This window comes from Rana temporaria, chromosome 6 (assembly GCF_905171775.1).
Source record: "Rana temporaria chromosome 6, aRanTem1.1, whole genome shotgun sequence".
In the NCBI taxonomy this organism is placed as follows: Eukaryota; Metazoa; Chordata; class Amphibia; order Anura; family Ranidae; genus Rana; species Rana temporaria.
In genome coordinates this window covers 167,777,603-167,791,389 of record NC_053494.1, presented here as the reverse complement: position 1 = coordinate 167,791,389, position 13,787 = coordinate 167,777,603, and the positions used below count along the sequence as shown (strand labels likewise).

The 13,787-nt window shown below is 44.7% G+C and overlaps 1 protein-coding gene across 2 annotated transcripts in view; it reads right to left on the bottom strand.

The window, feature by feature from the left end:
• The window catches only part of TLK1 (tousled like kinase 1), a 351,587-nt gene that overhangs the window by 196,960 nt on the left and 140,840 nt on the right, over positions 1–13,787 (bottom strand). For both annotated transcript variants that reach the window (XM_040357767.1, XM_040357768.1), the window contains one exon: positions 2,945–3,020. In XM_040357767.1, the coding sequence (XP_040213701.1) occupies positions 2,945–3,002 (58 nt within the window). In that variant the 5' untranslated portion in view covers positions 3,003–3,020. The remainder of the gene's footprint in view (positions 1–2,944; positions 3,021–13,787) is intronic.

Sequence of the window (13,787 nt, the reverse complement as noted above, 5' to 3'; positions counted from 1 at the left end):
TAACGCATACTGTAGACAGGTTAATTGGTTTTCTGCAAGCGGGTCGGTAAGTAGGCTTGGTTTTTCCCTGGGCATTCCCCAGGTTTTTGTTGTTTTCATACACACTGGGCATTTGCTTTTCTCCTCCAAACGCCAGAACTCCTGGCAGGAGAAAATCTGCATAAAAACACACCTAAAAGTGCATCAAACATTTGAATTTTAATAGTTTCTATTGGCCAGAATATTCATTTATTCTGGCCATTGGAATGCATCAACATGCAAAAGCGCCTAGTGTTTAGACGCTTTTTCTTTCAGCCTGTAAACACCTACCGGTATGTGTGCATGGACAGGTATACTTGCATACAGGTACATTTGCAGACTGAAAAGAAAAATGCCTGTAAAAGTGACCTTTTTTTAAGCCCCAGTATGCATGAGGGCTTTATGCCTACACATTACTTAGCATGAACAAACTTAAAGTGATTGTGAAGTCTTGTTTTTTTCAATAAAAATAACAAACATGTGTTGCTTACCTGCCCTGTTGCAGTGGATTTGCAGAGAGCAGCCCAAATCCTCCTCTTCTCAGGTGCCTCTTCTGTGTTCCTGGCTCCTCCCTCCTGTTGAGTGACCCCACAGCAAGCAGCTCGCTATAGGGGCACCCAAGCTGAGCTGCAGTTCCGTGTATCCATTCAGACAAGGTGCCATGTTTCGGCCTGCCCTTTCTCTCTCCTGATTGGCTAACTGACTTTGATTGACAGCAGCGGGAGCCAATGACACGGCTGCTGTGTGTCAGCCAATCAGAAGGGAGAGTCACAGATGGCTGAGACACTCGTGGACATCGCCATACAGAGATGGGGCTCTGACAAGTATTAGGGGGGCTGCTGCACACAGAAATCTTTTTATCCTATTGCATAGAATGCATTAAGATAAAAACCTCCTGACTTTACAACCCCTTTAAAGTTAAAGTTACTGTAAATGTTCAATTTTTTTACCAACAAAACATGGTATACTTATTAGCTCAGTGGTTTTGCACAGAGCAGCCTTGATCTTCCTCCTTTCGGGTCCCCACTGGCGCTTGTGGCTCCTCCCCCGTCTTGTGTCTACCATAGCAGGCCACTTGCTTTGGGGGCCCTCATGCAGGCTCGCTCCAGAGCTGGCCCTCTGTGTCCATTGACACAGAGCACCACTCAGTCCCGCCACCACCCCTTCCTCACTGGCTGAGATTAAGAAAATGAGGAGTGCGAGAGCTGCACATCACTGGATCAAGATCAGGCTCAAGTATAAGGGGGGCTGCACTCCTAATTGCCATAAGGCTACAGTAATAGTCGGATCACAGGATAAATCAGACTTAACTGTCCGTGCTGCTTCATCCCCCAAGGGGTCTTCAGGGTCTGGAAACCATAGTATTAGACCACAGTCCTGGACCTGTATATCACGCCACAGCAAACTACATGCAGTGCACTAAACATCAAGTTGAGTACTCAAGCAGGATCTAGTACCTAAAGCAACATCGTGGGGTCTGAGTATGGTTCCCAAGATATTACCAAGGTTGCACTGATCTAGGTGCACTACTACTTCTGGTGTTATAGGAGAACGCAGTGAAGCATTGATTGAAGAATTGCTAGGTAAATAAGAACCAGTTAAGCATTGAAACATCTCTAAGGTAGAAAAGGCACACTGGCAAAAAACTGAGTTCAAATGAAGATGATTAGGGTGATAGGGGCAGGACTATTTTTCAGCAGTAACAAGGGGGAACGCAGTTCTGGCACCTCTAGCACAGAATGTATGTAATGACAAGGGGTGTTGGGTGTGCAGGACGGTATCTATTGTTGTTAGGGACGTCTATTGCTGCTGGTGGGGGAACTTTTGTTGCTGGGGGGGGGGGGGTCATTTGTTGCTGGGAGGCATCTACTGTTGAGGGAGGGGGTCTATTGTTGCTGGCTGCCGTAGGGTCTATTGATGTTGGCTGCTGGTAAATCTATTTTAACTTGTCGGGGTCTATTGTTGCAGCGGTAGATCTATTGTTTCTAGTAGGAATGTTTTGCAGGGAGTTCATTGTTGCAGAGAGGGTTTATTATTTTTAGAAGGATCTATTGTTGCTGGGGAAGGGGGGGCTATTGTTGCTGGCTGCAGGGGATCCATTTTACTGCTTTTTCTGTTAACAAAATTCACACAATTTACTTAGCACCACAAAATGATACTTGGTTCTGTATTGTCTAAAAGGGGCGGTACTGGAAGGTGGGTAGGGATGGAACCAAGAGATGTGTTCAGAGAAAAGTAGGAGGGGGTGGATACAAGGGTGACTCGGAAGTGGTGAGTACCTGCACCTATTCTGTGGAGAAAAAAAAAGCCCTGGATAGAGGTATGCCCAAGGGGGGGCACATCCAAAACTTTTGCCAGTGTCCAATCACCTGAAGATAGCAGCCTTATAGTCCAGGGTCTATGAATATCCAGCCTGTACTGTATGTAGATAACTATATATGGTTCTATGTGAATTTTAATGAGTTAGCCAAGTGTGACTGCTCAATTTAATACAACAGATGATTTATCTTCCCCTGGCTCTGAAAGAGCATCTTAAATTAAAAATATTCAGTTAATAACATACAAGCACATAGGGATTAGAATATCTATATGAAATAACAGGAAAACCCTCTCTTTGTGATTATTTATAAAAAAAAAAAAAAATATTATAAGATAGAATATATTTATAGTATGTCTTGAATTGCCTTTGTAATGTTTTCAATCATTCACTTTTGCATTCATTTAATAAAAATTGTGCTTGAAAGAAATTGAGAACTTTCTAGTCAATAGGGATGACAGCAAGGTTTCTGTACAGTTATTTTTCATCGGTGCCCCCACAATGTTAAGAGAATTTACGTGGTAGACCTCCTCAGAACTCCACACAGTACTGAAATTGCTTTGCAGAACAATTCAGTGAACTGAAATAAGAAAATGGAATGCAGCTTACCTTGTATGTGCCGTTCTGTCAGAGCCGAGTCAGAGAAGAATGGAAATGCGACGGCCATGAATGGCCCTGGCTGATCCTGCAAATATAAGATAAGCATACGTTTATTTTTATTTAAGCAATTTATAGTTATAACCATCTAGAACTGTAGTGTTCAATTGTACAGTATATGCGTTATAATTTTTTTAGCCAACTTGCTATATCAAAGAGCACTTACCATGACAGAAAAATTCTGTGATGCCACTGAAATTTCTTGTTTCCCAGAATGAATGATGAGCCTCTAGATTAGTTATTTAGTCATAGTCATTCACCAACAGTATGTATGCAGCTGGTGGTGGGATTTCCTGAGCTCTATACTTGCTGCAGATCAGTGACTACTTATAGAAGCCACAGGATCAGCATAATACAGAATCAGCATATTACATTTTTTATGGCATTTATCGTGGTAATGAACAATTAAAAAAGGAGGACCAACAAATAATAAAACAATGGCAGCTACTCCATTCATGTAGTCTTTGTTTGGTCATCTGAAACCTTAGTCTCTTCAGAGTGAACCTTAACTTTGTCCATGAAGTTAATCAATTTTACATGTATGCTTTTTCTTTCGGTCCGGTCCAACCTCTATGAGTGAAAAAAAGCCCTGTATACGCTTGCTCTAGAGCACAGGTGTCAAACACAAGGCCGCGGGCCGAATCCGGCCCTCCAGGCCCATTTCATGTGGCCCTCGCGCCTCTCCTGCAGCTGCAGGAGAGCTCCAGCCCTCTGGTCCTCCTTCAGACCTTTACTTTCTGCTTTTAAGCAATGCATTCAGCAGCAGCATAAAGAAAGGGGGGTGCACTGTGACGTAAGGGAGAGTGGGGGACTCAACTTCTGATGGTGGGGTGGGTCTTCACATCTATATGGGAAGGGGATGCGCTGCACATCTAATCTTACAGATACAACTGGCCCTTTTGAGGGCAATCATAATGCTGATGCAGCCCACAATGAAATTGAGTTTGACACCCCTGCTCTAGAGCTTACACAGTACTAAGGACTCTCCCTGTCCCATGTGAAGTACACTGGGCTAACCGCCAACCGCCGATTATGCTTGCACTGTATTTTCTCTTTAGTTGCGGTAAAAGAAAGCAATAGTAACCATCAATATTTTATACAAACTAATATAGGAGATCAAATTTTATGCCTGTAGTCATAGCCTTACATAACCTTTGGCTTGTAATATTTGAGCCTTTATTTATAATACCTGTCCTTGTGTGTCAATGTAGACTGTTTACGTTGCCAACAGCTAGCAATTACCCATTCAAGCTTTCTTTTTCAAACCGATTTGGAAAATATGGCGGAAGAGTTGTACTCCTCAAAAATGCTTTACCTGAAGATAGTTTAGCTATCCTTTCAGATGTGCAGGTACCCAAAAATTAATAATCCCAATTGGACTGAATGTTGAGTCCTAATTTATAACTTTGAAGGTTTGTTAATATATTTAAACTCCTATTTAACTGTTTTAACTTTGCATGTTTACATTGTATTTGAATTGTTTTTGGCAAAGATTCCCGAGTAAATACACAAGGGCACAAAGAAGCAATCAAACCTTCAAACAATCCCTTTTTATGATATGTACATTGCTAGGTAGACTGTCACACAACTGTGTTGGAATTGTTCGGAGAGTACTATAATTCACACCCATGTATGAGTGTCTAAGATATGGCATAAAGAAGATCTCTTTGTTCAAAAACAAACCTTACCCTTCCTTCACCTTACATCCACAATCATTTTTCAAGTAATGCCCTATTACTGCATGCATAGCAGAACTTGGCAGTGGCAGCTTATCTATGGTCATCTAGGTGACACTTCGAGATACATCAGGCACAACTTCATGGCTGGACATTTTGACACACTGAACCAGTCAAACCCTAAAAAATAAAATCTTTCTGCTGTGTGATAGTCTTGATGTTCACTTGAAAACCTCATCCTATTTATGACCACCTAGTAACATAAAGGGAAATAAGGCTTTTTACATAACTGTATATACAGGTTCCATGTATGGACGCACAAAGGCTTACCCATCAATATTCCTTTGTACAACGTACGGGATGGAACATTCAGTGACTATAGTGCATCCGGAAAGTATTTATATCGCTTCACTTTTTCCACATTTTGTTATGTTACAGCCTTATTCCAAAATGTATTAAATTCATTGTTTTCCTCAAAATTCTACAAACAATAACCCATGAGGACAACATGAAAGAAGTTTGTTTGAAATCTTTTCAAATTTATTAAAAATAAAAAAATGTACATAAAAAGTGTTCACAGCCTTTGCCATGACACTCAAAAACAAGGTAAGTAACTTGTGCCTGTGGACACTGCAAAGCGGTCCCGAGTCTGGCTCGGGGTTACCGCTTTTGGTCCTGAAATTCCACCCCGAGCCAGACTCGGGAATACCGCTGAGGGGGTTAAAAGATGAAAAAAACTTCTGTGCTGCAGCTGCTCCACAGACCCCCCCTTTTCCTTACCCAAGTCCATCCGATCTAGTGATGTGCACAAGCGCAGCAGCTTCCACCGCTGTCTCTCTCCTCATTGGACATATTGATAGCAGCGTGAGCGATTGGCTCCCCTTGCTGTCAATCTAATCCAGTGAGAGGGGGACGGTGCTGAGTCCCCCTATCTATGTCAATGGACGCAGCAGCAGAACTTGAGAACGAGCACACATAGGTGTCCCCAAGAAAAGCAGCTTTCCCTGGGGGCACCCAATGAAGAGGGGGCACCCAATGAAGAGGGGCCTGGAGTGCTGGCAGGGGACCCCAGAAGAAGAGGATCAGGGCTGCTCTGTGCAAAACCAGGTAAGCATAGGCATGTTTTTTATATATATATATATATATATATATATATATATATATATATATATATATATATATATATATATATATATATATATATATATATATATATATATATATATATATCACACACGCCATGTCATTAGGTAGCTACACCTGTTTAATTGTTTGGTAACACAAATTGCTAATCAGCCAATCACATGGCAGCAACTAGGGTTGTCCCAATACCGATACTAGTATCGGTATCGGGACCGATACCGAGTATTTGCGCTAGTACTTGTACTCGCGCAAATACTCCCGATACTGGAATAGAATACTTTTTTTTTTTTTTTTCGAGTGCGGGTGGAGAGGGGGTGGAGAGGGGGCGGAGCAGAGCAGTCCTCGTATGGGGGAGAGGAGAGCTGCTGCCGCCTTGGACAAAGCCAAGTCAATCCCCCTCCCCTCCCCCCGCCGCTGCCGATATCTAGTTACTATGCGCTGGGGGAACACAACAGCTGTCATTTGCATTTGAATAGCTGGGTGTTCCCCTGCCGCGCCGTCATGTATACCCCCCCTCCCCCTTGCCCGGGCACTTTGATACGACTGTCTATCAAAGTTTCTGGGCAAGGGGGAGGGGCTATACATGACAGCGCGGCGGGGGAACACCCAACTATTCAAATGCAAATGACAGCTGTTGTGTTCCCCCAGTGCAGGGGTCTCCAAACCCCGGCCCGCTTGTGTGTTCTATCCGGCCCGCCCGCTGTGCTTTTTGATTGGCTGCTCGGACCGCCGATGTCCCGACAACCAGTGACGTCACAGGCGCGGCCCCCTCTTCCCGCCCGCTGTTTGAAATTACAAATCTTCCACGTGTGTAGCAGCGGGCGGGAGTCGGGACTCTGGAATCTAAGAAGAGGAGCAGAAGCCGGCTACAGCGGAGGCAAGTGAATGTTGCACAACGCTGATGGGGACATTGCTGTGCTGCGCTGATGGGGACAAATCTGCTGGGGACACTTCTGCTGGGGACACAGGCTGATGGGGACACATCTGCTGGGGACACATGCTTATGGGGACATAGGCTGATGGGGACACATAGGCTGGGGACACATCTGCTGGGGACACATGCTTATGGGGACATAGGCTGATGGGGACACATCTGCTGGGGACACTTCTGCTGGGGACATAGGCTGATGGGGACACATCTGCTGGGGACACTTCTGCTGGGGACACAGGCTGATGGGGACACATGCTTATGGGGACATAGGCTGATGGGGACACATAGGCTGGGGACACAGGCTGATGGGGACACATCTGCTGGGGACACATGCTTATGGGGACATAGGCTGATGGGGACACATCTGCTGGGGACACTTCTGCTGGGGACATAGGCTGATGGGGACAAATCTGCTGGGGACACAGGCTGATGGGGACACAGGCTGATGGGGACACATGCTGATGGGGACATAGGCTGCTGGGGACATAGGCTGCTGGGGACACTTCTGCTGGGGACACTTCTGCTGGGGACACAGGCTGATGGGGACACAGGCTGATGGGGACACAGGCTGATGGGGACATAGGCTGATGGGGACACATCTGCTGGGGACATAGGCTGATGGGGACACATCTGCTGGGGACACTTCTGCTGGGGACACATCTGCTGGGGACACATGCTTATGGGGACATAGGCTGATGGGGACATAGGCTGATGGGGACATAGGCTGATGGGGACACCTCTGCTGGGGACACCTCTGCTGGGGACACCTCTGCTGGGGACACAGGCTGATGGGGACACAGGCTGATGGGGAAACATGCTGATGGGGACACAGGCTGATGGGGACATTGCTGTGCTGTTGGGGACACATGCTTATGGGGACATAGGCTGATGGGGACACATCTGCTGGGGACACAGGCTGATGGGGACACAGGCTGATGGGGACACAGGCTGATGGGGACACAGGCTGATGGGGACATAGGCTGATGGGGACATAGGCTGATGGGGACACAGGCTGATGGGGACACAGGCTGATGGGGACATAGGCTGATGGGGACATAGGCTGATGGGGACACATCTGCTGGGGACACATCTGCTGGGGACATAGGCTGATGGGGACATAGGCTGATGGGGACACTTCTGCTGGGGACATAGGCTGATGGGGACACCTCTGCTGGGGACACCTCTGCTGGGGACACCTCTGCTGGGGACACCTCTGCTGGGGACACAGGCTGATGGGGACACAGGCTGATGGGGACACAGGCTGATGGGGACACAGGCTGATGGGGACACAGGCTGATGGGGACACAGGCTGATGGGGACATTGCTGTGCTGTTGGGGACACATTCTGATGGGGACACATTCTGATGGGGACACAAGCTTATGGGGACATTGCTGTGCAGCTGGGGACATGGGTGTCCCCATCAGCACAGCAATGTCCCCATCAGAGGTGTCCCCATCAGTGATGATGGAGACACTGCTGATGGGGATATTTCTGTTCTGATGGGGACATTGCTGGGGACACTGCTGATGGGGACATGGGTGTCCACATCAATGGTGTCCCCATCAGGATAGCAATGTCCCCATCAGCGGTGACCCCATAATCGATGTCCCCATCAGCACAGCAATATCCCCATCAGAGGTGTCCCCATCAGCGGTGATGGGGACACATGCTGATGGGGACATTGCTGTGCTGATGGGGATGTTGCGGTGGACACTGCTGATGGGGACTTTAGGGACATGGCTGAATTTAGGGACATGGCTGAATTAAGGGACATGGCTGAATTTAGGGACATGGCTGAATTTAGGGACATGGCTGAATTTAGGGACATGGCTGAATTTAGGGACATGGCTGCATTTGGGGACACGTGGCTGCATTTAAAAAAAAGTATTGGTATTTGGTATCGGCGAGTACATGAAAAAAAGTATCGGTACTCGTACTCGGTCCTAAAAAAGTGGTATCGGGACAACCCTAGCAGCAACTCAATGCATTTAGGCATCTAGACGTGGTGAATACGACTAAAGCCCTGTACACATGATCGGTTTGTCCGATGAAAACAGACCGATGGACTGTTTTCATCAGACAAACCGATCATGTGTGGGTCCCATTGGTTTGTTTTCCATCAGTGAAAAAAAATAGAACATGTTTTTTTATCCATAGGAAAAATGTAAAACATCTGTGTGGAAGTCCATCGGTCAAAAATCCACGCATACTCGGAAGCATTGAACTTTTTTTTGTCAGCACGTCGTAGTGTTTTACGTCAACGTGTTTTGGCACGGTCGGATTTTTGACTGATGGTGTGTAGGCAAGACTGATGAAAGACGGCTTCATCGGATATCCGACGAAAAAATCCATCGGAATAGATTCCATCAGATATTCAATTGTGTGTACGAGGCTTTACTGAAGTTCAAACAAGCATTAGAATAGGGAAGAAAGATGATTTAACTAACTTTGAGCGTGGCTTGCTTGTTGGTTCCAGATGGGCTGGTCTGAGCATTTCGAAAACTGCTGATCTACTGGTGGCCAATGAGTATATATTTAGTGGGTAAAGAAAACAATCACCCCCCTATGTAGCCTGAAGTGAAGGCAAAGAGATTTTTTTTAGGTCAGGATGAGGCAAATGGATAAGGCAAAATGCCATCAAATTCTTGAGGAAATTTTGATGCCATCAATGGGAATAAGGTTTACCTTCCAACATTGGTACACCCCTGTAGAAGTCTTTTTGAGACAAAACCGGTCGGGTACACTGGTCCATGATTGTTTGGAACTTTTTTTGTGTTGATGTGGATTTGGAAGTGCATTTTTCAGGATTTCAGTGTTAAATTTTTGAAATTTTTAACCACTTCCATACCGCGTCATTGTGAAATGACGGCGGCAGGAACCCCTCACCGATCCGGGTGAACGTCATATGACATCCTGTATTCCCGGCGATCTAGGGCCCGCGGCAGCGCTCGTGACCCGGCGCGGGTGCCCGGCGGCCGCGATTGCCGCCTGGTGCCCGCGATTGTCGGTAATCACGGCAGGAGTGTGGATCCGTGTGTGTAAACACACAGATCCACCTCCTGTCAGCGGTGGAGGAGACCAAGTACAGAGGAACACACATCGGTCTCCTCCCCTTGAGAGTCCCCTCCCTTCTACAGTTAGAACACACCTTAGGGAACATATTAACCCCTCCAGCGCCCCCTAGTGGTTAACCCCTTCCCTGCCAGTCACATTTACACAGTAATCAATGCATATTTATAGCATTAATCGCTGTATAAATGTGAATGGTCCCAAAAACGTGTCAAAAGTGTCCGATGTGTTCGCTGCAATGTCACGGTAAAAAAAAAAAAAATAATATCGCAAATCACCGCCAATACTAGTAAAAAAATTTATAAAATAAAAATGCCATAAATCCATCACCTATTTTGTAGACGCTATAACTTTTGCGCAAACCAATCAATATACGATTATTGCGATTTTTTTTACCAAAATTATGTAGAACAATACGTATCGGCCTAAACTGAGGGGGGAAAAAAGTTTTTTTTTTTTTAAATTTTGATATTTATTAAATAAAAAAGTAGAAAAGTGTTATTTTTTTAAAATTGTCGCTCTTCTTTTGTTTATAGCGCAAAAAATAAAAACAGCAGAGATGATCAAATACCACCAAACGAAAGCTCTATTTGTGGGGGGAAAAAAAACATAAAGATTTAGTTTGGGTACACTATTGCATGACCACGCACTTGTCATTCAAGTGCAACAGCGCTGAAAACTAAAAATTGGTCTGGGCAGGAAGGGGGTGAAAAAGCCCTGTATGGAAGAGGTTAAGATTACATTTTATACTTTTACACTATGAGGAGATTTTTTCCCCTGATTGGAACATATTGGTGTTTATTACCTTCCAACATGAAAATTACCCAAAACACACAGTGGTTGGAGGAGAAAAGGTGATTGTCCTTGAAAGGCCTAGTGAGAGCCCAAACTTAAACCCCATTGAAAAGCTGTGGAATTATTTGAAGACTGCAGTTCACAAACGGTGACCATAAAATTGAAATGAACTTTTGCAGTTCTGCAAAAGAAGAGTGTGCAAATTTTGCAAAGTCTAAATGTCCAAAGTTAGTAGAGACAAATCCCAACAGTCTAAAAGCTGTAATTAAAGAAAAAGGTGGTTCAACAAAATACTGACACAAGGGGGTGATCTTTTTCAACTCTGATTCTGCTTTTGAATTTGTTTATTTTTTCCTGACATGTTGGTGTTATCTTTCACTTGGATGTTATAAATTGTATTAGAAAAAAAAACAGCTGGATAAATCAAAAACTGTCTTAATTTCAGGCTGCAAGGCAACAAAATAATTATTTTCTATACCCACTGTATTAAAAAAAAAAAAAAAAAGCTCAAACACATGTGCGCGTGTGTATGTATATTTCATATATTATATAAGTATCTCACAAAAGTGAGTACACCACTTACATTTTTGTAAATATTTTATTATATCTTTTCATGTGACAACACTGAAGAAATTACACTTTGCTACAATGTAAAGTAGGGAGTGTACAGCTTGTATAGCAGAGTAAATTTGCTGCCCCCTCAAGACAACAACACACAGCCAAATAATGTCTAAACTGTTTCTAACAAAAGTGAGTGAAAGTAAGTGAAAAGGTCCAAATTAGGCCCAAAATGTCAATAGTGTGTGGCCCCTATTATTTTTCGGCACTGCCTTAACCCTCTTGGGCATGGAGTTCACCAGAGCTTCACAGGTTGCCACTGGAGTCCTCTTCCACTTTTCCATGATGACATCACGGAGCTGGACGATGTTGGAGACCTTGCACTCCTCCACCTTCCGTTTGAGGATGCCTCACAGATGCTCAATAGGGTTTAGGTCTGGAGACATGCTTAGCCAGTCCATCAACTTCACCCTCAGCTTCCTTAGCAAGGCAGTGGTTGTCTTGGAGACGTGTTAGGCCTTGTACTCACGGCAGGACATGTCCGATGAAAACGGTCTGCAGACCGTTTCCATCGGACATGTCTGGCCGGGGACTGCCCGGGGACTTCTGTTCGATGGCTATACACACCATCGAACAGAAGCCCGCGCGTAAACATTACGCGGGGCGTGTCCGCGGTGTCGCCGCGTCGATGACGCGGTGTCGCCGCGACAATGACGCGGCGACGTGGGCGGGCCGCCTTAAATATGCTTCCACGCATGCGTCGAAGTCATTCGACGCATGCGAGGGATGCGGGCGGCAGGACATGTACGGTAGGTCTGTACAGACGACCGTACATGTCCGGGCGGACAGGTTTCCAGCGGACTGTTTTAAAACAAGTCCGGGAAACAGTTGTCCGCTGGAAACCTGTCCGATCCGTCCCAAAATGGTCCGCTCGGGCCAACACACGGCCAAACATGTCTGCTGAAACTGGTCTGCGGACCAGTTTCAGCAGACATGTTTGGTCGTGAGTACGGGGCCTTAGGGGTCGTTATGTTGAAATACTGCTCTGCGACCTAGTCTCTTAAGGGAGCAGTGTTAATTTTGTCGACTAAAACATTTTAGTCGACTAACTTAATACCATTTTAGTCTACTAAAATAGGACTAAAACGAAAACAATTGAGATGACAAAAATACGACGAAGGCATTTTAGTCAAAAGACTAAAAAAGGGACTAAAACTAAAATGCCATTTTAGTCAAAAGACTAACACTAAGGCCCCGTACACACGATAGAATCCATCCGCTGAAAAATCCCAGCAAATGGGTTTCAGCGGATAGATCCTATGGTGTGTACACCCCAGCGGATCTGTTTCCGCGGATATTTCTCCCCTGGGATGGATTCCAGCAGATCGAATATTTGCTGACATGCCAAACAAATCCATCTGCTGGAATCCATCCCAACGGATGGATCCGCTGGTCTGTATAGACTCACCGGATCCATCCGTCCAAAGGGATCCCCCGCATGCGTCGTAATGATTCGACGCATGCGTGGAATTCCTTATATGACAGCGTCGCGCACGTCGCCGCGTCATAATCCGATAAACTCCGACGGAGCATACACACGGTCGGAATTTCCGTTCAAAAGCTCACATCTGACTTTTGCTGTCGTAATTTCTGATCGTGTGTACGGGGCATAAGACTAAAACTAAATTGAAATTTGCTGCCAAAATTAACACTGGAAGGGAACGGATCATGCTCTGCTTCAGTATGTCACAGTACATGCTGGCATTCATGGTTCCCTCTTGGAAATCTTCCTATAGCCTAGGCCATCTTTATGTAGAGCAATAATTTTTTATTCATTTTTTTCCAGGGCCTTGACTCGAGTAAGGTATCTTCTAATTAAAAATGGACTTTCATGTTTGTTAGTATCTGAGTTATAGAGCATTCTGCTTTTTGTACACACTCAAATCCATTTAAAACATTTTATTGTCTGGAACTCAATATCCATGCTTTGCAACTGCAAAATAAAATTATTCCTAGAATGACGTCTGTTTATTTTTATTTAACAGGCTAGCGATGGAACCTCACCCTTGGTTTCAACATGTGCAACATTGTTCCATCTTTTAAACAACACCCAGGTGCCTATGATGTCTTTTTTATTCTAGTACTGAATTTCAGTCTAGTGAAATATCCTCACTGCAGCAATATCAAAGATAATAATTTCATGGAATCCTAAGAATGTCCATTCTTGTTTATAACTCTGGATAATACCTTGTTAGGGAAAGAATGCGACTGTGATCAAGGATGTTTAACTCTTACACATCTTGATACAGCCATTTTCAGTTTCTATTCTGTTGATATGTTTTGCAGTTGAGCATTAATGGGAATACAGAACTGTTTTGTGCCAATTTTATGTATTTTTTTTTTAATTCTACACTAATGTTTTATACATTTTTTACTTGTTGTATACTATTTTAATTTTACAAATGTAAACATTTAGTGCACCCTTAACAGTGTCAGAGTGAGTGCATGTAGACAGGAAGTGGCTAAAACTGAAAAAAGGTAAAAACAAAGGGGCAGATTCACAAAGAGATACGACGCTGTATCTCCTGATACGCGGTCGTATCTCTGAGTTCTGCCGGTCGT